The 25788-nt window shown below is 42.7% G+C and overlaps 1 protein-coding gene across 2 annotated transcripts in view; it reads left to right on the forward strand.

Annotated features, from left to right (window-relative positions):
- The window catches only part of LOC147627727 (potassium transporter 1-like), a 41366-nt gene extending 15924 nt beyond the window's left edge, over positions 1 to 25442 (forward strand). The window contains exons 2-9 of one of the 2 annotated variants that reach the window (XM_086814672.1): positions 1254 to 1491; positions 1820 to 2065; positions 2195 to 2245; positions 21586 to 21846; positions 22966 to 23018; positions 23115 to 23229; positions 23448 to 23702; positions 23956 to 25442. In XM_086814672.1, the coding sequence (XP_086670798.1) occupies positions 1254 to 1491; positions 1820 to 2065; positions 2195 to 2245; positions 21586 to 21846; positions 22966 to 23018; positions 23115 to 23229; positions 23448 to 23702; positions 23956 to 25046 (2310 nt within the window). In that variant the 3' untranslated portion in view covers positions 25047 to 25442. The remainder of the gene's footprint in view (positions 1 to 1253; positions 1492 to 1819; positions 2066 to 2194; positions 2246 to 21585; positions 21847 to 22965; positions 23019 to 23114; positions 23230 to 23447; positions 23703 to 23955) is intronic. The other variant, XM_086814673.1, reaches the window with a different exon arrangement.
- Positions 25443 to 25788: the final 346 nt, after the last annotated feature.

The following is a 25788-nucleotide window of genomic DNA, read 5'->3' on the forward strand; positions in this document are numbered from 1 at the left end:
GTCAGTGATTGATGCGCAAAGTTCACTGCAGGGTTTTGGCGAGCTATATTTGCAAGTTGGAAACACAGCTAAGTATGTCTTCTTCTGATCATCCAGAGAGTGATGGTCAGACTGAGTGGACGAATCAAACATTGGAAGATATGCTACAGGCTTATGTTTCTAAGAGGCAATCGGAGTGGGAAAGGTATCTTCCATAGCTAGAATTTGGGTACAATAGCGATAAGCATTCAGCTATGGGATATAGCCCTTTTATGCTTATGTACAATTTTCAACCCCATTCCTCAATTGCTATCGGATAAAGTAAAATCCAAAACCGGCAAGCTTGTGATTTCATGCAAGATATGCAGGAAATGCTCAAGTTAGCTAAGGAGAGCGTAAGGATGACTCAAGGAAGAGCCCAGACTTTTGCTAACCAACGAAGATCTACATTTTACTAAATAGAAGTCTCAAAAAGTGTCTGAAGTTTCAGACTGCTTTTGATTGCTTCCCATTGAAGCATAGCATAGGTTGTGTTGCTTAGTAAATCAAGTTTTGACCTATGAAATGCTAAGCCCACTCATTTGGCATAACACCTCAAGAAAAGACTTGATTGTTTTGATTCTCGTGTGTGCGCCTTGAGGATCATAGCATCCGTGATGAGGAGTTCAGTTTTTGGTGTTGAAGGTCTTGTACTCCCACTTTAATGTACTCTGTTGTGTCTCGCTTGAGTGACGGGATCTAAGGCTAGGCTGATAAGAAGATATCAGGAGCACGTTGGCATACACATTTCTCTTTCAGGGTGTCAAAATATCAAAGTACTAAAATTCGGTAAGGAAAAGTTATGGTCCGAGATGGTCTCATGATAGAAAACAGTAAGCTTCCCAGCCCCTTTGATGTGAGAAGAACCATGGCTTGTTTGCAGCGATGGCTGATGCACAGCCTTCATCAAAGAAGGATGGTCAAACCTGATCAAAGCTGGTAACATCTCTTCATGACTACAGAAAGCTGTGGTACAGTAGGCAAAGCTAAGCGAAATGGTCAGTTGTTTGTGCCATTCTATATCAGAAATCATCGTTTTGTGGAGTAGAGAAGATAGGTCAGAACCATGTCAATGTTACTCCTGTCACTTCTTTGTCTTATTGATCATCTAGGGGTGAAGGAAACATAAGTCTTTATTATTATTATTACAAAAACCATTGGTACTGAAATGGTGCGTGTGTGAAAATCTAAGCTCTCAGTGTTTTTCTAACTTCACAAGGCTTTTACTTGTGCAGAAAGCTTCATGGAAAGCGGTGTTGACTCTTGCGTACCAAAGCTTTGGTGTGGTTTATGGAGACTTAAGCACCTCCCCTCTTTATGTTTACAAGAGCACGTTTTTTGGGAGCAAAGTACGACTGTCTGACAGCGATGCAGAGATTCTAGGTGTTTTGTCCTTTATCTTCTGGACCTTCACTTTGATCCCTGCCTTGAAGTATGTCTTTATCGTGCTAAGAGCAGATGACAATGGTGAAGGTATGCTATTCTGCCACTCAAGGTACTATGCTAAATGCAGTATCAGATGTAACACTTGTGGCTTAGACTTAGGCCTGCTTCATACCCATTTAGACGGACAGGGCCAGGCTGTGGCGGCATGGGTAAGGGTTGTCCGCCTGCTGCCAGCAATTACCCCAGCTAGAGGGCATCTGGGTGGACCTTGTGAATACCTTCAAGCAAAACAAGCAGAATTACTAGCCCCCATCAGCTTTGCGCATGGCTTTGCCAATGGGTGTGAAGCAGGCCTTATGCTTGAGGATTACTGACAAGAACGATTTTTTTAATTTTATTTTTTGCATTGCTATAGGTGGAACTTTTGCTCTTTACTCCCTACTGTGTAGACATGCAAAGATAGGCCTTTTGCCTAATCAACAGGCAGTTGATGAAGAACTGTCAACATATAGTCTGAAACAACCACCACCCACAGAACGCTCACACGCCATCAAGACTTTTCTAGAAGGCCATCAACGCTTGCGCACCGGGCTTCTTATCGCAGTCTTACTTGGAACATGCATGGTGATTGGTGATGGTGTGCTGACACCCACTATCTCTGGTAAACATTTACAACATTGTTAATGATCACTGAGTGCAGGGCTAGAGTTAGTGGCACGTGTTTGTGCTGAATTGCATTGCTATAGAAGTCTATTAATGGTAGCAAGTTTGTTTCTCCCCTTTTGTGCAGTTCTTTCAGCAGTCTCGGGCCTTAAAGTCAAAGCGAAGGATCTTCACGAACGTAAGTATTGTCCGAAGTATTTAAGCTACTCCTTGTTTGCAGGATTTGCATATTATTGTTTTGATAATCCACAAAGAATATTTGCTGTGAGATATAGAGCATCAAACTAGAAGTGATAAAACTCTCTCCCTCTCTCTCTCTCTCTCTCTCTCTCTCTCTCCCCCCCCCCCCCCCCCCCCTAACACACCAAACCCAATCCACAACCCCCCTTTTATAACTTTTTGATTCGCAGGCTTGTTTTTGTAAGTGAACTTATAGCATTGGCATACTTCAGCCGAGTTTCTCGGAATCCTTCAGAAGTTCTGTTCAGGTAAGTCTTGTCAAATCACCATGCCTTTGGGGTCAGTGTGTACATGTAATAAGATGGAGTACTAACCCAATCCCCCCTCCCCCTCCATATATCCCTCCTCTTCCCCCTCCGCTTTCATGAGTGGAGAACACTTATAAGGAATATGTGGGAGAAAATATAGTCTTTCAAGGCTTGGTGATGGGGCTAGTCCTGCAAGGCCAAGAGAGCATACATCCCCCTCCACCCCCTTGAAGGAGGTACTAACTTTGCGGAGCAGAGTCGCTGTGAAGATCCATTGGGTGTCGATGGGCCAAGAGCCACCACGGGAGGGGGTATGAGTCAACATGTGGGCCAGAAGAAAATCACCCCCCTGCGCATCAAAAATCTGCACGGGGAAGCCCTAGCATGCATGGATCCAAAAAAATGTGCGGTCTCCGATTCCATTGGGGACATAAGTCTTGAGGAGGCCAACCCAATACAGAGTATACATCCACTGAGCGTGCTCGGGATGACGGTGCCAAATTTCATCACCTGGAAAGAAGCCGATTGCTAATGGAGCTGCGTACCCTGCCCTGGTTGCATAGGGGTCCAAATGCCAGAAACCAATTGTGGATACAGCCTGGTCTGACCCACTGTCAAATGGTGCTTGTGGATTGTGCCCTCCCCCTCCCATAAAGGTCCGTTATAAGTCCTCTGGAACAATCATCTTGTGCTTGTAGCTATAGGTGTCACCCAGGCTACGAAAGTTCAAAGAGATGATCCGCATGGCTAGGGAAAAAGGATGTGGGCTCTAGAAGGCCTCCTCTCGGCTTGCGAGCTTTTGGGAGCAAGCTTGGATACAATTTGTCCGAAGTCTCAGGTGCTCCAGATGGCATGGATACGCACCGCCTGGTGGGACAACTCGGCACTGGCCTGGAGAACATCCTCGCAGTGAAGGCAGCTGTATACTTCCCTCTGAGCTACAAAGTTGATGTGGTATGATCCAAAGGTTGCTGAGAAGATGTTAGAAACTGGTGGCTTGTCCCGGAGGGTGCGATCCACATAGGTGTTGTCCCACTCTGTCCTCATGCTCAAAGGGATGAACACCACTGCTCCTACATCAGTGAGGGTAGAGCAGGTATGATGTAGAATGACGCAAACTTGGGGAGCCACCATCTTATAGCATCAACCATAGACAAGAATAGGAGAAGCCATTGTTTCATTCCATTCTCCTTCACACATACTCCATCTTCAAAATCCACACACACACACATAATGATAAGTTCACACCATACTAATGTAACACCAAATGTCCACACTCTCGGCCATTGGGCACGGCCAATTATTGTCCAGACACTTCTACTGCTAATGCACACCACACGTGTCACACCGACACTATTTGGATAAACTTGCTATCTCGACACTCCCCCTCACACCATCATATCTATCTCTAGTACTCCAGGTTTGTCTTTGAAGTACTCACACTTCTCTTTCCCAAGTGACTTTGTGAAGATGTCGGCAACCTGTTCTTTAGTCTTCACATATGCCAAATCAATATGTCCATCCAACACCACCTCTCTAATGAAATGATAATGAACCTCTATTTGTTTGGTTCTCACGTGATATACCCGGATTAGTGGCCAACTGAGTACAACTCATGTTGTCACAATGTATGACAACCACTCCATCATGATGTCGTCCCAAATCATGAAGTAGTCTTCGCAACCAAATCACTTCACATGCAGCCATAGCGACTTCTCTATACTCTGCCTCCGTGCTAGATAATGCAAACCGTGGGGGTTGCTTCTTGCTACTTCAACTCATAGTAGCAGTTCCCAAGCTAAATGCATACCCACTAGTGGACCTCCTGTCATAAGCGCTTCCTGTCCACTTTGCATCGGTGTAACCATACACCATCACATCCTTTCCATGCTCATAAAATAGACCATATAGGAATTGGTCTTTACATATCTCATGGTCCTCTTAACAGCACCCAAATGTGGTTTCTTGGGACTCTGTATAAATTGGCTAACTAGTCCCACTGCATAATATAAATGCGGTCTAGTGATAGTCAAGTAAATCAAGCTGCCAACCATCTTCTTGTACATGGTAACTTCTTCTTGTCAAAATACACAGCGAGAATGATAACCAAACTTGAGACCACAAGAGCAAGTAGAGTGCAGAAAATAGACAGCACAAGAAACTTGAAAGACAGAGAGAGAGGCGTGTAAACTCTTCTCTATACACAAGATCCTGGGAAAACTGAATGAATACAATGTGGGAAGTGCAGTCGGCCAGTGCATAGTGTCCCACCAGCCCTTCACGATTGGGCACAACCAGTCGGCCAGCAGGGAAAAAACACCACGATCCCTCCCGATCAAGTCGGCCAGCTCCAAGTACACTAGAGTGCAGTCGGTCAGCATCAGGGGCTCCTGCCAGCTTGTGGCATCCACCCACACCATGGAAAAAATGGAAAAAATTGGGGAAAAATACGGGGAGTGAGGAAAAATGATAAAACACCTATACGGGGCGGGCACACCCACAACAGAGGCCCTGGTGTCTGATTAAGACAGGAGATGACTTCTAACACCCCCTCCCCTCTCAGCTCCTGGCTGTGAAATCAACCCAAGGGAGCTGGAGTGCCGCCTGAGCGTAGCCTGAGGTAGAGACTTTGTGAAGAGGTCCGCCACATTGTCCTCCGTCGAACAATAAAGGAGCAAGACGTCACCAGCCAAGATCTTCTCACGTACAAAGTGATAGTGTATCTCTATGTGCTTGGTCCGGGCATGGAAGACCGGGTTCCGAGCAATAGCTATACAACTCTGGTTATCGCACTGGATGACTGTGGGCTCCTTCTGTGGAAACCCAATCTCGCCTAGCAGCCTCCGCAACCATACAACCTCACAAGCAGCACCACAAGCAGCCCGGTACTCTGCCTTTGTCGAAGATAGGGCAATAGTTGGCTGCCGCTTACTGCTCCAAGAAACTGCTCCTGAGCAAAGGGTAAAACTGTATCCTGAAGTAGATCTCCTCGTGTCTGGATCTCCTCCCCAATCTAAGTCACTCCAACCTTGGAGTTTGACTCCATCCCCTCCTGTGTAAAAGAGTCCTAGATCCTTCGTACTCTGCAGATACCGCAAGATCCGCAATCCTGCGCGTCCCAATGAGACTTCAGCGGCATCTGCATAAAAGAGCTCAACAGCCCCACAGAGAAGCTCAAGTCCAATCTGGTGTTCAGCAACCAGATCAATGAACCAACCAACTTCCGGTACTGCTATAGGTTAGGATCTGCAACCGATCTCTGAAATCCAGCCCGAACAAAGAAGGAATCAATCTTCTGATTCCAAGCCCTGGGAGCCTGCTTAAGACCATTCAAGGCCTTACGTAACCTGTAAACCATCCCTTCTGATCCTGGCACAACAAAGCCTGGAGGCTGCTCAACATACACCTCCTCCGGCAGGTCACCATTAAGGAACGAAGATTTTACATCCATTTGATACACGGGCCACCTCTGAGAAGAAGCAAGGGCAAGAACGGTCCGAATCGTGGACATCCGTGCTATCAGTGCAAAGGTATCCTCGTAGTCGATGCCTGGCCGTTGAGCATAACCTTTAGCCACAAGTCTGGCTTTGTGTTTGTCCACCGACCCATATGACGCATATTTGGTCTTAAAGACCCATTTGACACCAATGACTAACCGTTTCGATGGCCTCGGTACCAACTCCCATGTGTTGTTCTTCTCGATGGCATCAAGTTCCACCTGCATGGCTTTCCTCCAAGTATCCTGTGAGAGGGCTTCCTTGACGGAAGTGGGCTCCTTGTCCCGCATAATACGAGACATCAGAGCATAGTTTACGTGAAGAAGCTCCGCTGTATTGCTTTTGTCTCGGACTTTGTGTGGATCTTCGAGGGCCGTCCTCTGTGGTCCACTCGGAGGGTAACTCCGTAACACCCGACTCCCGAAGGGTGTCCAACAACCACCTAGGTACTCGAACAGATCGTGGAGCCTCCTACTGTTGCGGGGGCTCTACTCCAGCTGCGGGATCAACCTCCTGTGTTGACTGAGGGTGATCAACTGGAGCAATGGTCTGGGAATCATCATCAGACTCTTTTGGATCTCCAAGAAGTGGCGGCTCCTCGATAGTGGATACTGGAACATGCTCATTAAAGACCACATCCCGGCTGACAACAATCTCATTCCTGTCTGGATCATACAATCTGTATCCCTTGGAAAGAGAATTATACCCCACAAATATAAGCTTGCGGGACTTGCAGTCAAGCTTCCCCCTCTACTTCTTCGGAATATGTATATACCCATCACACGGAAGTGCGAGGCATCAGGTTTCCTGCCAAAGTATGCCTCAAACAGAGTCATATTAGGTACTGAAGTCGTTGGAGACCGGTTGAGGGTATGGACAGCTGTTGCCACAGCCTCTCCCCAAAGTGGACGAGGAAGATCACGATGCTCCAGCATGGTCCTCGCCATCTCCACCACAGTCCTGTTTTTGCATTCTACAACCCCATTCTCTGAAGGCGATCCGGTATTGGCCAGTTCCCTGGTCTGCACAAAATCTGAGAAATACAGTCGAGGAGAATTAACCTCTTAGTCAGCCCTGAGAGTCTTTACCTGCAATCCAGACTCTTTCTCCACCATCACGTGCCAATCCTTGAACCGTGCAAAAGCTTGGTCCTTTTGTGAAAGAAAGTAGACCCACGTGAATCTGGTACAGTCATCAACAAGCAACATGAAATAGAGAGATCCTCCCAATGATGGTATCTGCTGAGGTCCACACAAGTCAGTGTGAATCAACTCCAGCGGTTTCGAAGCCCGCCTGGAAGCGTGCTTCGGAAAGGATTCCATGTGCTGCTTACCACGTATGCAAGAGTTGCAACGTCTTTGCCTATTGCCAACATTTGGCAAGCCAACCACCATCTGGTCTCGGAAAGCTCCCCGCAATGCATCCACATTTAAGTGGCCAAAACGAAAGTGCCACAAATCTCCGACTTGAGAACCTGTCAACGAGGAGAGTGCAGAGAGCTTATAGATACCATTCTCCACACCGCCTTCCCAAACAACCTGGCCAGTCTCACGGTCCCGCAGAGCAACTGAATGCTCCTCAAATTCCACCCGAAAGCCAGTCTTGCATACTTCATGCACTGACCGAAGATGAAAACCTAGAGCAGGGACATAAAGAACATGGGAAGCATGCTTGCCCCCCTTTCCGTCGGGAATAATCTCCATCCGGCCCTCATTGTGTATCGGAATAGTAGAGTTGTCGCCAATAAAAATGCGACTTGACTGCTGTTTTAGATCCAAAAAGAAGACACGGGACGGAGTCATGTGCCTGGAAGCACCATTGTCAAGAATCCATTCCCAGGTATCCTTTGCGGTGAAGCCAACTGCCTCCTCGCTCGAAGACGATGAAGCATCGGAGTCCATCATCTCTAAGTGCACAAATGCAGGAGTCTTTGCAGTTGAGGCTGAAGAATCAGCAATCTTCCCAGTCCGCTTAGGACACTTCCTCCAATAGTGGCCTTTCTCGCCACAATCATTGCAGGATCGTTCGGCCTTCAGCTTCTCTCGTTCTGAGTCAGGCTTCTTCTCAGAAGACTTCTCCGGTGAAGCCTTCCCTTTGCCCTTGTTGTTATTCCGGCCTTTCGACTGTTGGCCAGTTAAGGCCTCCGAACCTCCGCTGTGAGGAGGGTTCGTGAAACGTTCCTCCTGGTCCAAGACCATTGGCACAAGCTCCTCCCAGGTAATGGTGCTGAGCCTGCCACTCGTAATCAAAGAGGAGTAGAAAGCAAAATACTGAGCAGGCAAGTGGGACAGCAAAGTAATGGCCATGTCTTCAGATGATATCTCCTTCCCAGCCTGGAGGACTTCCCGCTGAAGGGCCTGCAGCTTGTTAATGTGCTCCCGCATCGTCGATGACTTTGCAGGGTTCATAACCCGCATCTGCACTTCCAAGGAGATCCTCTTCATGGGTGATACCCTGTTATAAAGAGAAGCCAAGTGCTGCCATATGCCTCTGGCCAGCGTCATGTGCTTTATGTGATTGATTACTTGTGGTGTGCAATTGAGGAAAATAAATGACCGGACCCTGGCGTTGACACGATCCCACATCTGTGCCTGTGCCTCTCGGTCCTTCTTCATCGACAGTAACTCCCCTTCCTCTGCTTCCGGCCGTGGAACCCCGATGATGATGAAATCAGCAAGGTCATATGACTCCAGCACAGACTCCATCATCACCTTCCAGATGCCGTAATTGTTCCTGTCCAACTGACGGTCCACTGGGAACGTGGGGAGAGTCGGGATCTTCACATGCTTCTCAGCCATCTCTAACAAATCTGCCATTGCGGGGATGTAACTGAAAAGGGTGGGTGGGTGGGGAAAAAAAAACTCTAAACCTGCAAGTGGCTGTCCAGCACCTTAGCCCGCCTTCCTCTTGCAACTTCTCTTCCCAAACACTCCAAAACAGTCCACCAATCAGCAACTTAATTATCCCCCTCTTGCTCAGAAAACTCCCAAGATCTATCAAGAGCCTAGGGCTCTGATACCATGTCAAAATACGTAGCGGGAATGATAACCAAACTTGAGACCACAAGAGCAAGTAGAGTGCAGAATATAGACAGCACAAGAAAGACAGAGAGATAGGCGTGTAAACTCTTCTCTATACACAAGATCCCGGGAAAACTGAATGAATACAATGTGGGAATTATGGGGCCTATTTATATGGCCCCATGAGTGCAGTCGGCCAGCGCATAGTGTCCCACCAGCCCTTCACGACTGGGCACAACCAGTCGGCCAGCAGGGAAAAAACACCACGACCCCTCCTGATCAAGTCGGCGAGCTCCAAGTACACTAGAGTGCAGTCGGCCAGCATCAGGGGCTCCTGCCAGCCTGTGGCATCCACCCACACCATGGAAAAAATGGAAAAAATTGGGGGAAAATACGGGGAGTGAGGAAAAATGATAAAACACCTATACGGGGCGGGCACACCCACAACAGAGGCCCTGGTGTCTGATTAAGATAGGAGATGACTTCTAACACTTCTAACTCTTCACCAAAATCAGTCCTTAGTTTTATGTTTTTCTCCAATGGTGTCGTCATAGGCTTGCATCTAGTTATGCCATACTTTGCCAACATATCCAAGGCATATTGCCTTTGCACCGACCATATGCCATGCATTTTCTCACCACCTCAATGCCAAGAAAGAATCTCAACTCTCCCAAGTCTTTCATGTCAAACTGGCTACCCAATGATACTTTCACTTTAGCACTATCATTCCCACAATCACCTATGACTATCAAGTCATCTATATAAATCACAATCACCACTAAACCATTCTGTCTTCTTTACATATAGTGAAGAATCTCAATTTCTAACATGAAAGCCAATCTCTATGTGAAGTCATGCTACCCATAACATGTTTCCCATCATTGCTAGATGATGCATAATTCCCATGTTGGACTCTTTCACTACACATGTCATTTTGCTTTTTGTAACAATCTCTTGCCATATGACCAATCTTTCTATAATAGTGGCAATCAATCCCATTGCTTTGTTGTTATTGAGGTTGTCAATGACCTCTTCCTCTAGAGCTAGATCTCCCTCCACCTTGGGAATAGGATCCTCTACCACCTCGTGCACCATATGAAGGCTGAAAATTCTATTGTGGTAGTCTATCCATCCAACCACATCTACTTGTACGTCCTCTAGTAGATGTAGATCTCCCTTTGCTTCTTGAACCTCTATGAGAGTAGAATGCTTGGTCCCTTGTATGCTCATTACTACTAGGAGATGTTCAAAGTCCAAGCTTCAATTCAACAATAAGCAATGAGACTAACTCCTCAAAATCTGGGAGATTGCCACCACTAACCATGATAGAGGTATCAAATGACTTGTACTCTTTGCCTAAACCATTCAATGTGATTGCCACAAGATCACTATCATCCATATATGCATAGTGCTCTGCACATCCCTTATCTCTTGCACATAATCATATATGCTCTTGTTATTCCGAGTTACGTTGTGATTCTTTTGCTTCGATTGAATCTTCTTGCTTGTGTATTGGTGTCATACAATTTCACCAAAGAATCCCATGCATCCTTGGGATTATCCGCATCCTGTATATGACATAGCATAGAATCTGTCACACATATAGAGAAGTAATGCAACATTTTGTATGCTCTTTCGGACCAAGTTCTATGTGCTTGAAGTTGTGCCTGTGTTGGATTTGCTACAGGAAGCTATGGCAATTGTTCAGCACTTGTTGTCACTAAGCTCCAATAGCCTTTTCCTTTCAAGAAGTTTTGCATGCGGTACATCCATATTTGGAAGTTATTCTGGTCAAGCTTTTTACCCACAATTTGCACCAGACCATCTCTCATGTTTTTCAAATACAATGTTTCAATGAGTACACTCAACCGACCAATGTAATCAATACGATACAATGTCAGACACTAATCCATGTACATGTGTAAATCCCGTCAATGTAGTGTCAACACCACTTGTACATTTACTTAATACAAAAGCATTACGGAAACCGTTCTCAAACCATGTACATGTCCACATTGCACTCCCACATGCTCATTTGCTCCATACATACACATACAGTTGGATTAGGCATCTCAAAAGCTGTCTTGCAGAATTTCTGTAAGCTCCAAATCAATCCCCTCTTACAACGTGTAAATCAGCTTCTCAAGAGCTTTTCAATACCATGTTTTCTTTTATTAGTCAAATAGATACATTCCAATTGTTAAGTTTAACTTGCAATATCAAGCTTCAACCAATCTGGTGGGCAAACTTCGCATACATCAACACTCCAACTAAGTGTTGTAGGCATCCCAAATCTACATTCTTCTCTTGTGCCATTCATAACTTAAGCTACAGAACTCCAAATCCTGTGTTTGAGTAGTTTAAACAAATCTATTGAAACAAGCTTTTTGTCTATCACATTACAGTTGGCTTTTGAGGAGCACGGCAAAAGTTATCGCTGTTCAGGCAATCTGTAATTTTTTTCTTCATAGGTTTGCAAATCTGCAAACTGCATTTGCATACATTTCCACTTACAAGCTTCAATGGAGAGCTTCAACTTTGCTTCCAAATACCTGCACTCCACAAGGGAAGGGTTTGTTTAGCTCACCGCTTGGCCAAGATCTATGATTGCTTCGGATTTCCACTCCAATGCTGCTTCACAGTTTCAACGGTGACCGTCACAGCTTCAATCTCCAACCACTAGAAGTTTACGGTTGCCACTCAATGTGAGAGCAACCTATGTGATGATACCACATAAATACAATGGGGATGTACAAATAACACTTGCATAAATTCTAAATAGCTCTCACTCTGTGAGACCCTTGTTCCCTCTGCGCACCGGAATCCGGGAAGCTAGCAGCAGAAGTAGCAATCTCACGTGCGGGGCAGGGATTCCCACTCGGGGCCTCGCCCACGAATGTCCGGACAAGAGACTAATCTCTCGGTTCTTCCAAAACCGAACCTAGAAAAAACTTTCCTCGCCTAGAAAGCATAGGCGATTCCTCCAAGAGAATTCTTCTAACGTAGTCAACAACCTTAACTATCCTTTGTATTCCGACCGACCTCGCGGGTCACATGGCCGAATCAAAGGAGGAACTTGCACTTGGTTCATAGAGACCAACGCTTTTTTCCCCATCAAAAGAGGCACAGCCGTTGATTCTTTTTCCATAGAACAAGGATTATCTGTGATTTACTTCAACTATCGTAACTTGAACATAATTGAATTTTAATTATAGGGATCCATCAGTCTAGCCTAACCCCATCCAATCCCATGGGTTAGCCAACCGTCTAACCACTGTATTGATAGGATCCATTATAACAATTTGGTTATGTTTTGTCTCGGGTACCAGAGAAAAGAGTTCCCAGGTCCCCTAGCCGGCGCTCATGCAAAACTTAAATAGACACACCACTTACGCACCCAATATGAAATTGCCTTCTCTTAGATTCAACTATTCCCAAAACAACATTGCAATAAAACCAAAGTGTTTTCATCATAGTTCTCAGTATTCTAGTTCCAAGTTCAATTTCTAATCATTCCTTTCTCTGCGTACCTATGGCATCATTGGCAACCAGAACGCTCACCCTTTGCTCACTCAGGGGCCTTTTCGATAGTTCCTAGCCCATAGTACCCAAGAATATAATCAAGTATTCCATTCATCCCTTCCTCAGCGTACCTATGGTATCATTGGCAACTAGAACGCTCACCACCTGCTCACTCAGGGACCTTTTCAATAGTTCCTAGTCCATAGTACTTAGGAATATAATCACATAAAAATCATATGGACTCTCAGTTCAAGATCAGCAAGATCAACCAACAAGATCCATGTAAAAGAGCCATGAACTCATCTGTTGAAGACCAGCAAGGTCAATCAACCAGATCCATGCCCGTGTTCAGAAAACAAACTCCAACTGATTTTCTTTCTCGACGCACGCGTGGGTATCCTAGGCGACCCAGAGCCCGAGCACCGTATGGTCAGTACCCTCTAGGTTCCTTCGTAGGTGACCTAGCGCTTCACTCATAGGCCGCTTCCTTGGTCCCTCATCCACCGTACCGGAAGCTCACCATTTTAATCGAACCGAGGCTGGTCAAGACCTTGGTCAACCTTGCCACGCGAGACGTCCTTCATGAGCTGTTGTAACTTTTTCACTTAGATCCCCATGACCTCATTCACAAGATGGTCAAAATGCTTCCCCAACATTCTTGACATAAAACAATCTTTTAAAAAAAAGGTTTTACATATGAATACAGTTCCAAACGAAATTCTCATCTTTCCTCATTACTTCATATATTCTTCGTCTTTTCTCATCATTCCACATCCTCTCACATTATTTCTCATCATTTTTCATCTTCCCATATTTTTCTACATCAATTCATATCACATCACATCATTCTCACATCAACTCACATCCAATCACATTATTTCTACATCAACTCACATTCAATCACATCATTTCCACATCAACTCTCATCCATTCACACCATTTCACATCCATTCACATCTAATCACATTCATTCACATCATTCACATCCAATCACATTCATTCACATCATTTCATATCCAATCACATCCATTCACATCCATTCACATCCAATCACATCCATTCACATTCATTCACACCATTTCACATCCATTCACATACATCTATTCACATCCATTCAATGATTCTATAACATTTGTGCATAACCTTCTTTATTTTTCTGACTATTGAATAATGTTCAAAATTCCTCTTTTAACATAAAATTTATTTTGCATAGATTCATTCTCTAATGATATAAATTTTACCATAACTTCTCCGCATTTTCTATGAAATGCTAATGATTAAAATTTCACTTTTAGTATAAAACTTATTATGCATAAATTCATTTTCTAAGGCTATAAATTTTGCCATAGCTTCTCCACATTTTCTATGAAATGATAATACTCGAAGTTCCTCTTTTGGAATAAAATTGTTTATGTATAAACCTTCATTTTCTAATAAGAAAATTTTGCCATAACTTTCTCGCAATTTCTATGAATTGAGAATGGTTAAAATCATACTTTTAACCTAAAAATTAGTTTATGTATAAACCTAAGCTTAAACATAAACATTAATTTCTCATAATAATAAAAAAGCATGGTTTTAAGAGAAAAATCACAAAATAAAATGCTTCCCAAGCATGAGGGAGGTTGGGAAGAAGAATAACATTAAAAAGAGAGCATAAATAACATTATTTAGGCTTACCCTTGGTTTGCTTGATTCTTTACCTTGCAAAAATGATGTAGCCCTCATGGAAGAGGCTTGGCCACTAAGGGGAAAGAGTAATCTTCAAGAAAGAAGAGGTTTAGTAAAGCTCCAAGCAAGTCCTTGGCCACCAAGAGAGAGAGAGTAATCTCCAAGAGAGGTTGGAGGAGAGAGAAGCTCCAAAGTTCTCAAGAGAAGAGGAAAATTAGAGAGATAATAGAAATAAGCTAATTTAGAGAAAATACTAACATGGTAATGTTCCAATATAAAAATCAAAGAAATGAGGGTCTATTTATAGGTGAGGGACGTCACCAACCAAGTTCAACTGGTTCTAGAGGTTTGCAGCTTCAGTTTGACCCAATTTGGACAAGATTTGGATCAGTTTGTCTCCCTTTTTGAACTTGTTTGTTCTAGGAGAGAGAAGAGATAAAAATATTACATTTTTTTGAATTAAAAAACCCAAGCAATGATGAGGAAGAGGGCGCCTAGCTCAAGTGGATTTCCCACCTTACTGAGGTGTCAAAAATACATCATTTCACCTAAATATCTCATTTTTTTAATTAATATATCTTAGTTTTTAATTAATAAACCTTGTACTCAGTTAACTCTTCATCTTATGTAAGCATTTACTTATTTTTGGGCTATTTTCTTTTATTCATTGTATTTATCTCATCCCAACACTTAGATTAATCCTATTGGTCCTTTGGAACCTTATTTGGACCTTAATTCAAAAATTTCTAAAAATGTGGACCTTTAGGCTAAGGTCTCTTATACACATATTCAATTAATTCCTAATGCACATTGGAAAGTTCATTTTGAACTTTTGTTTAAGGGGAATTCAGCTTAGACATTAGGAGAATTTTTGCATCTAAAAATATCTCAATTTTGAATTACCTCTCTCTAGATATTTTCTCTCTCAAGACCAAAACATGGTAAAACAAGATCTTTTTCCATTTCTGAGGGGGAGGATGATTACAAGAGACTAAAAGGAAGGTTCTTACACCTGAACATCTCAAAAGCTGGGAGAGAGGAATCTTACATCCTATCCCACTTGAAAAACGCGAGATGTCCTTATCTCGCAGCTAGAGGATAATCTCGGTAAGAATCATCTTCTTACTCTAAAGGTGGGACTCTTTCTCTTCTTAATCAAGTCCATTTTTCCAACTTAACAGACGCTCAAAGAATCTTAGGTGAAAAGATCACTATATTTATAATTCAAATCCATCTTTAGATCCAACTGATTCTGGGGTTTCTTAAAGTTTGGTCAACTCTCTCAGAATCTTGGGATAAAGATCCCTTCTATAAGAAGAAGCATACAGAACTCATCATCAGAAAATAGTTCATTCATATCCTTAACACAAAAATGGTTCATCGGACCAGTAACTTCATCTGAACACTTTCTATGGAAATTTCAGTTATTGAGGTTCTCAATTTGTCATTCCTCAATTGGGTCTACTGGGTCAAAGGTCAAACTGCTGAAAGTCATAATCGTCTTTCAATTACTAACATCGTCACTGGAATTCTCTTCATTCATTCTCATTGTGGCTTTATTCAACTTATCTTCTTTCAACCAGAATTAATAAATCATCATCTTTCAATCAGAATCCAAATCAATTCATCAATTCTCAACTAGAATTCTAAAATCATATCAACCATCATTCGAATTCATCATCTGGGATAGCATTTTTACTTATAACTTCAAGGTCTTAGATTCACTCGTATATATTGTCAATAAAGAGCTGCAGTATACCCACGGTATATACGGGTGGTCACGGTCCTTGGAGCTATAAGGTAAATACCATCATATCTAGGCCTCAAGCAAGTCAGGGCTTTCACACAATTGCGGTACTTCCATCTAAAAACCCAATTCATCAATTAAAAGTCTTCATAAATGAAGCTTAAGGAATGAGAATACAATATGTAAATGCTCTTTTTGAGTTTATAAATTTCTGATAAAATTCGTTTTTTTCTTCTTAAGCTTTCAACAAAGCTCTAATACCAGCTATGAGACCCCTGTCCCCTCCACGCACTGGAATCCGAAAAGCTAGCAGCGGAAGTAGCAATCTCACGCGCGGGGCAGGGATTGCCACTCAGGGCCTCGCCCACGAATGTCCGGACAAGAGACTAATCTCTCGGTTCTTCCAAAACCGAACCTGGAAAAAACTTCCCTCGCCTAGAAAGCATAGGCGATTCCTCTAAGAGAATTCTTCTAACGTAGTCAACAGCCTTAACTATCCGTTGTATTTTGACCGACCCGGCGGGTCACATGGCCGAATCAAAGGAGGAACTTGCACTTGGTTCATAGAGACCAATGCTTTTTTCCCCATCAAAAGAGGCATAGCTGTTGATTCTTTTTCCATAGAACAAGGATTATTTGTGATTTACTTCAACTATCGTAACTTGAACAGAATTGAATTTAAATTATAGGGATCTATTAGTCCAGTCTAAACCCATCCAATCTCATGGGTTAGCCAACCGCCCAACCACTGTATTGATAGGATCCATTATAAAAATTTGGTTATGTTTTGTCCCGGGTACCAGAGAAAAGAGTTCCCAGGCTCCCTAGCCGGCTCTCATGCAAAACTTAAATAGACACACCACTTACGCACCCAATATGAAATTGCCTTTTCTTAGATTCAACTATTCCCAAAACAGCATTGCAATAAAATCAGAGTGTTTTCATAATAGTCTTGAGTATTCCAGTTCCAAGTTCAATTTCTAATCATTCCTTCCTCGGTGTACCTATGGTATCATTGGCAACCAGAACGCTCACCCTCTGCTCACTTAGGGGCCTTTTCGATAGTTCCTAGCCCATAGTACCCAGAAATATAATCAAGTATTCCATTCATCCCTTCCTCAGCGTACCTATGGCATCATTGGCAACCAGAGCGCTCACCACCTGCTCACTCAGGGACCTTTTTAATAATTCCTACCTAGGAATATAATCACATAAAAATCATATGGACTCTTAGTTGAAGATTAGTAAGATCAACCAACAAGATCCATGTAAAAGAGCCATGAACTCATCCGTTGAAGACCAGCAAGGTCAATCAACCAGATCCATGCTCGTGTTTAGAAAATAAACTCCAACTGATTTTCTTCCTCGACGCACGCGTTGGTATCCTAGGCGACCCATAGCCCGAGCACCGTCTGGTCAGCACCCTCTAGGTTCCTTTGTAGGTGACCTAGCGCTTCACTCATAGGCCGCTTCCTTGGTCCCTCATCCACCGTATCGGAAGCTCACCATTTTAATCGAACCGAGGTTGGTCAAGACCTCGGCCGACCTTGGCACGCGAGACGTCCTTCATCGACTCTCGTCAGCTGTTGTAATTTTTTCACTTAGGTTCCCACGACCTCATTCACAAGATGTTCAAAATGCTTCCCCAGCATTCTTGACATAAAACAATCTAAAAAAAAACAGGTTTTACATACAAATACAGTTCCAAACAAAATTCTCATCTTTCATCATTACTCCACATCCTTTCACATTATTCCTCATCTTTTCTCATCATTCCACATCCTTTCACATGCAATTATTTTCACTTTGCTATATGGGATCTTCCAAACTCCTCATTCTCATCTTCCCACATTTTTCTACATCAATTCACATCATTCCCACATCCAACTCACATTCAATCACATCTAATCACATCATTTTCACATCAACTCACATCCAATCACATCATTTCCACATCAGCTCTCATCCAATCACATCCATGCATATTCATTCATATCATTTTACATCCATTCACATCATTTCACATCCATTCTCATCGAATCACATCCATTCACATCCATTCTCATCCAATCACATCCATTCACATCCATTCACACCATTTCACATCCATTCACATCATCTCACATTCATTCACATAATTTCACATCCATTCACATTCATTCTCATCCAATCACATCCGTTCACATCCATTCACATCCATTCAATGATTCTATAAAATTTGTGCATAACCTTCTTTATTTTTCTGACTATTGAATAATGTTCAAAAGTTCTCTTTTAACATAAAATTTATTTTGCATAGATTCATTCTCTAATGATATAAATTTTACCATAACTTCCTCGCATTTTCTATGAAATGATAATGATTAAAATTTCACTTTTAGTATAAAAATTATTATGCATAAATTCATTTTCTAAGGCTATAAATTTTGCCATAGCTTTTTCACATTTTCTATGAAATGATAATACTCGAAGTTCCTCTTTTAGAATAAAATTATTTATGTATAAACCTTCATTTTCTAATAAGAAAATTTTGCCATAACTTCCTCGTAATTTCTATGAATTGAGAATGGTGAAAATCACACTTTTAACCTAAAAAATAGTTTATGTATAAACCTAAGCTTAAACATAAACATCAATTTCTCATAATCAAGAAAAGCATGGTTTTAAGAGGAACACCACAAAATAAAATGCTTCCCAAGTATGAGGAAGGTTAGGAAGAAGAATAACATTAACAAGAGAGCATAAACAACATTGTTTAGGCTTACCCTTGGTTTGCTTGATTCTTTACCTTGCACAAATGGTGTACCCCTCATGGAAGAGGCTTGGCCACCAAGGGGAAAGAGTAATCTTCAAGAAAGAAGAGGTTTAGTGAAGCCCCAAGCAAGTCCTTGGCCACTAAGAGAGAGAGTAATCTCCAAGAGAGGTTGGAGGAGAGAGAAGCTTCAAAGCTTTCAAGAGAAGAGGAAAATTAGAGAGAGAATAGAAATAAGCTAATTTAAAGAAAATACTAGCATGGTAATGTTCCAAAATGAAAATACAAAGGAATAAGGATCTATTTATAGGTGAGGGAGGCCACCAACCAAGTCCAACTGGTTCTAGAGGTTTGCAACTTGAGTTTGACTCAATTTGGACAAGATTTGGATCAGTTTGGCTCTCTTTCTTATCTAGTTTGCTCCAGGAGAGAGGAGACATAAAAATATCATATTTTTTTGAATTAAAAAATCCAAGCAATGATGATGAAGAAGGTGCCTAGCTCAAATGGGTTTCTCACTTTACTGAGGTATCAAAAATGCATCATTTCACCTAAATATCTCATTTTTTTTAATTAATATACCTTAGTTTTTAACTAATAAACCTTGTACTCAATCAACTCTTCATCTTATGTGAGTATTTACTCATTTTTGGGTTATTTTCTTTTATTCATTGTATTTATCTCATCCCAGTACTTGGATTAATCCTATTGGTCCTTTGGAACCTTATTTGAACTTTAATCTAAAAATTTCTGAAAATGTGGACCCTTAGGCTAAGGTCTCTTATACACATATTCAATTAATTCCTAATGCACATTGGAAAGTTCATTTTGAACTTTTGTTTCAGGGGAATTCATCTTAGACATTAGGAGAATTTTTGCATTAAAAAATATCTCAATTTTGAATTACCTCTCTCTAGACATTTTCTCTCTCAAGGCCAAAACAAGGTAAAACAAAATCTTTTTCCATTTCTGAGGGGGAGATGATTACAAGAGATTGAAGGAAAGGTTCTTACATCTGTACATCTCAAAAGCTTGGGAAGAGGAATCTTGCACACTCAACCATAGACAAGAATAGGAGAAGCTATTGTTTCATTCCATTCTCCTTTATACACATGTCATCTTCAAAATCCACACACACATAATGATAAGTGCACACCATTATAATATAACACCAACTGTCCATACACTTGGCCATTGGGCATGACACTCCTACTGCTAATGCACACCATACATGTGTCACACCGACACTATCCGGATGAACTTGCTATCTCAACAAGAGGCTCACCATACATGTGTCACACCGACACTATCCGGATGAACTTGCTATCTCAACAAGAGGCTCTGGAGGAAAGTGAGGGTGGAGACCTTGGTGGAGAACCATGGGTCCACAAGATTTGCTATAGATACCTGATCCTTGAGATTCACCACAGGCTCTGCGATACATGCTCGTAAGGGTACTCTATAGGAACTGTTACCTTAGGCTCCCCTTTGGGACTTGGTGCCCACCATGTCAGGCACACCCTATGGTGGGTGCGGTGACTGGGAACTTGCCAACCTTGCTAAGAGGCAGGCTGCTATTGCTGGTCCTATTGGGAGGCACCTCTCGACAGGACGGTGCTTGAAGGAGAGGCTGGGGAGGGAGACTGCTATTGCTGGTCCTATTGGGAGGCACCTCTCGACTGGAAGGCACTCGAAGGAGAGGCTAGGGAGGGAGACTGCAGGCGGGGAGGCAAATGCTCCTGGGCTTCTGCAGGATGCAGAAGTTCCAGAGGCGTCGAGTGCAAAGGCTCGCAGTCTTCCTCTCACTAGAGCAACGGCAAGAGCAGGCACGTGCTGAATGGCTCAATCTTTGGGCAGACGAAACACTGCCCAGATAGACCTGAGAACTTGTTCCAGTGCTCAAAGTGTGAGCCATCCAATTGAGCAATCACGAGGTAGGCCGGGGAAGCAAACCATCACCGGGATCTTCTCTGCAAGGGTGGTGGAGTCAAATGTGAGCAGGATGTAACCTTTCCCAAGGAACTTAATGTCAATGATTTGTGCATGTTCAGTGACTAGGCGGCTTGTAATCTGGTCTTCAGTCTGAAGTTTGCAGCAGTCTTCTTATCCTTTCTTTCTCTTCCATACAGCACACCCTTCGCTTACATTTCAGCAGCAAATCTTGCCCTATTTTTTGCTCAGTTTATGCACCTCAGATTTCTGCAAATCTCCTGGAGGATAAGGGGGGAAATATGCTCTCTCTCTCTCTCTCTCTCTCTCTCTCTCTCTCTCCAAGTAGTGGTGATGCATTCATGTCTGTTATTGTTTCTGCATTAGACTTTGAGCTACAGCAGCAAGGTTTATATCATGATTCACAAGAGAAGGCACTTTCATTGCAGCGCTGCAAGAAGGGGTTCAAGCAATATGTTGTCATCATTTTGTATGGTGATTATGTCCATGGCTTCGACAAATGGCTTGAAGTCAGATTCATCTCTTCCCCACCCTCAAAAATAAAAATAAAAAATCAGGGAAAAAGATCTTTCTATTAGTCAATGAAAAACCAACCACAAGGCTACATACAACCACGAAGGGTTAGATACAAACTCGCCTCCATGTATGGGGCAGTGATCAAAGGATCAAAGGTGGAGAACCCACCCTCAATTTGTTTCCTTTCTAACCAAAAAGAATGAAGTGCCTAAGATGAGTGAATATACAAAGGGAGCCAAAGAAGCAATATTGTCTGAAAAGGCTTCTATTTTGCTACTTCTGCTGACACCCAGCAATCTTGGTTACTAGTACCGTGCTGATCCTAAAATTATTCTGTTCAAATCCTATTTTGCAGATTACGTGGTTTTGCTTTCTTGTGCGATCTTGATGGGATTATTTGCACTTCAGCACTATGGCACACGTAAAGTGGGCTTTATATTTGCGCCTATTGTCATAGCTTGGCTCTTTTGTATCAGCAGCATTGGAGTATACAATATATTTAAATGGAATCCTGGTGTTATCAAAGCCTTGTCACCATACTATATGTACAACTTCCTCAAGAAGACAGGAACTGAAGGGTGGATCTCTCTAGGAGGCGTTGTTCTTTGTATCACAGGTCAGATTTTTCACATTGGTGATAATTATAACCACAGCTATGGGATGTCTCACTGGTGATTGACAAGTATGATGGGTTGTGTATGAATCATCTACATTGTAAATTCTTAAGAGGTATGTGCCTTTGTTGTTTTGGGTGGGTGGGAATGCAAGGTCGGAGGGGTTCAGTGTTAATATTAAACATTTGAGATGCATCTGAATGATGAATCACCAAAAATAATGCATGGTAGTCAAAGGTAAGTATGTGTTTGCCTGGATGCTTCTAGTGTAACATGCAGACTAGTCTGTGACAGTCAGCGTAATGAGCTGTTATTACAACCACTCCTGACCCCTCTCTCTCTCTCTCTCTCTCTCTCTCTCTCTAAGTATCCAGCAACTTGAACACCATCCAAGTAGAAAACATGTTGGATTGTGGGAAAACATGTTGGATTGTGGGTACACCATTACATTGTTGCTAGGCTTTTCGGGCTCTTGTTTCCTCATATTACTTGGTATGATGACTTTCTATGACATCAGTGTTAATATTAAGCATTTGAAATGCATCTAATTGACCAAATATAATGCATGGTAACTGTGTTTGCTGAGCCGAAAAATCATGTTAATTTTACCCATGAATTTCTTTGAGACCGACTCTTGATGACTGCTTGAAAATAGCTGGATGCGTCGGGTGTAACATGCAGACTAGTCTACCACAGTCACTTTATGGGTCCTAAGCCCCTCAAAAGATGAATTCTGAGGTGCTTTTGTAACCCATTGCCCTGGCAGAAAAGCAAGCTCACTGTTCTCAAGGAGAAGCTCTGCCAGAATTCTGTGAGGTCTGGCATCCATATTCGACATTCACATGATCACCCCACTACATTCCATGTCATTTCATCTTTGGTCATCATAGCTCTAAGGTATACTGTAGGCATCCTTGCTTTTTACAGATTGCATACATTTTGTACCACTTTGGTATCAAGTCCATTCTGAATCACCTGAAGTGTAAAGCATTTCATTAGGTTTCCAAATCACAGCTCACATCTCACTCCTTACCAATAGACTTGTTTAGCTTGTAGCTTTCCATACCCTCTTCTTGCCCAATTTCCATACTTCTTAGCCTGTATCAGTTTTGAAATTGCAGGTGCAGAGGCAATGTATGCAGACTTGGGACATTTTTCGCAGTGTTCCATCAAGGTACTGGCAAGGTCCATCTTCTGCTTCTCATGTATCAGTAACCTTGGTTTTAAAGTTCAAAAGAATATTTGATGAATCATGGGCACATGTTTGCAGATCGCTTTTACATGTGCAGTGTATCCCTGTTTGATTCTTGCCTACATGGGCCAAGCAGCTTTCTTGTCTAGACATCCTGCAGACATAGAGAGAAGCTTTTACATGTCCATTCCAAGTGAGCGACTCTCTCTCTCTCTCTCTCTCTCTCTCCCTCCCTCCCTCCACAGGCGCACCAAGTGCATGCACAGGCGTGCGCGCGCGCACGTGCACGATGCACACGCGTGTGCGCGCATTGCCCACGCACATGGATGCACTTATGTATGTATATATTGCTCTAGAGATTTTGTAAGCCACATTTATGTATGTAGGTAGACTAACAATTCAAACTTGTAGGACCTGTGTTCTGGCCAGTCTTTCTGGTGGCCACTCTTGCAGCTGTTGTTGGGAGCCAAGCTGTCATTTCAGCAACCTTTTCAATCATTAAACAGTCCCAATCCTTGGGCTGTTTTCCCCGTGTCAAGATTCTGCATACCTCCAATCACATTTGTGGTCAGATCTATATACCCGAAATAAATTGGATTCTTATGCTTCTCTGTCTGGCTATCACAGTTGGATTCAGAGATACAATCATGATAGGAAACGCCTATGGTGAGTGTTTTGGTTGCACTATGTGTTAAGACCTTTTCTTGTGGTGGTTTTAATTTTTACGTAGTACTAGTGCATGATCCTTGCATAGATGCATAGGACTCTCTCTCTCTCTCATGCCAAACATGTATGAGATGCAGGGGGTGGGGGGGCCCGGGGGGTGTAGGGGACCTCCTTATATTGTTAGATTGTTTTTTTTTGAACGATTAATGAGCCATATTCTTATTGTTTTCAACATGGGCTTTTGGACTGGCAGGTCTTGCAGTGATCACAGTTATGCTTGTCACGACATGCCTCATGTTCTTAGTCATGGTAATTGTTTGGCAAAAGAGTGTTTTTATGGCTCTGGCCTTTTTGCTCTTCTTCGGATCGATTGAATGCCTATACATCTCAGCCTCCTTGACCAAAGTGCGAGAAGGAGGTTGGGTTCCACTTGTCCTGTCCATAATATTCATGGCTATCATGTACATATGGCATTATGGTTTCCGGAAAAAGTACGAGTTTGACTTGCAGAGCAAAATATCCATGAAGTGGTTATTGACACTTGGTCCAAGCCTTGGGATTGTTCGGGTACCTGGCATCGGTCTTATTTACACTGATTTGGTCACGGGTGTTCCACCTATCTTCTCACACTTTGTCACAAATTTGCCAGCTTTCCATCAGGTTTTGGTGTTTATTTGCATCAAGTATGTTCCAGTACCTTATGTGCCGTTAGAGGAACGCTGTCTGATTGGGCGTATTGGCCCAAAGGAGTTCCACATGTTTAGATGCATTGTCAGATATGGGTATAAGGATGTGCAAAAGGATGACCATGACTTTGAGAACCAGCTGGTGATTAAGATTGGGGAGTTTATTCAAACAGAAGGCATGAACCTAGAGATACCTTCAAACAATGAGCTCACTCTGGATGGGCGGATGGCGGTCATTGGGGTGCCAACTCAAGGGGGCATTAAGATTGTCTCACTCGATGACACCATTGATAGTTCATTGTCACTGCCGCTTTCATACAGCAAGTCTCCTACCATGCAAAGCTTCCATGATATAGAAGAATCGGAGTCTCCTCCACTCGTTCGCCGAAAGAAAGTCCGGTTTGAAATTCCAGAGAGTCCAGACATTGATCCGAGTGTGCGAGATGAGCTGACTGAGCTCATCGAAGCCAAGGAGGCTGGTGTTGCCTACATACTGGGGCATTCATATGTGAAGGCAAAAAAAAACTCTTCTCTACTGAAGAAGTTTGTGATTGATGTGGCTTACAACTTTTTGAGGAATAATTGTCGGGGACCCACGGTTGCTTTGAGCATTCCTCATCTTTCTTTGATAGAGGTGGGCATGATCTATTGTGTGTGAGGGCAAGAAACAGGAGGGTCGAGGATCCACACTGTAGCGCTCCGTGGAAGCTTAGTCCAAGTTGTGTCACACTTGGAACTGATACTGTGATGCAAGGTTTGAGTACTCACAGGTATCTGCTGTGGCCACAAATTCTGGTGGAACTGTTGTAGTTAGCATGACTTCACAAAACAGAGAACAGCCATGGGACTGCATCACTTCCACAAATAGAGAGAAGTCATGTGGTGACTTGAGTAAAGTTGTTGTGATAGAGAGCATCTCTTGTGGAGATTTTGATTGATGTACCATCAATTCTGAATGAATAGTGGTGGTTAAGGTTGCTTATCCATCATTAGTGGTCCTAAAAGCATGTTTTTTCACTCTCAAGTTTGGCTAAATTTTTAACTTTCTCATTAACACAGTCTTTTTCATGACAAGGAACACAGTCTCGTTCATTAACACAGTCCCTTTGTCCAAGGGAATGTTTTCCTATATTTGCAAGCTCAATCTCAAAGCCTACACAAGGTGTTCTTTCACCTTGTAGAAGTATCAAAGGTAAGGTAATATTATGTTTAGTTTATGTTATTTTTTTTCCTTTGCAACATTAGTGATTTTCTTAAGCCTGCATATTCATTGGTAGAACAATTTGTAGCTGCCGAAGTCATTATAAAGGGCTTCATTTGAATTGATGAATTTGAAGTTCCAAAGTCCAAGATTTGGAAAAAAACAAGACAAAAGAACCACTACATTTTTTAAAAGATTC

This window comes from Cibotium barometz, chromosome 20 (assembly GCF_041138505.1).
Source record: "Cibotium barometz isolate CiBa-2024 chromosome 20, ASM4113850v1, whole genome shotgun sequence".
Classification (NCBI taxonomy): Eukaryota; Viridiplantae; Streptophyta; class Polypodiopsida; order Cyatheales; family Cibotiaceae; genus Cibotium; species Cibotium barometz.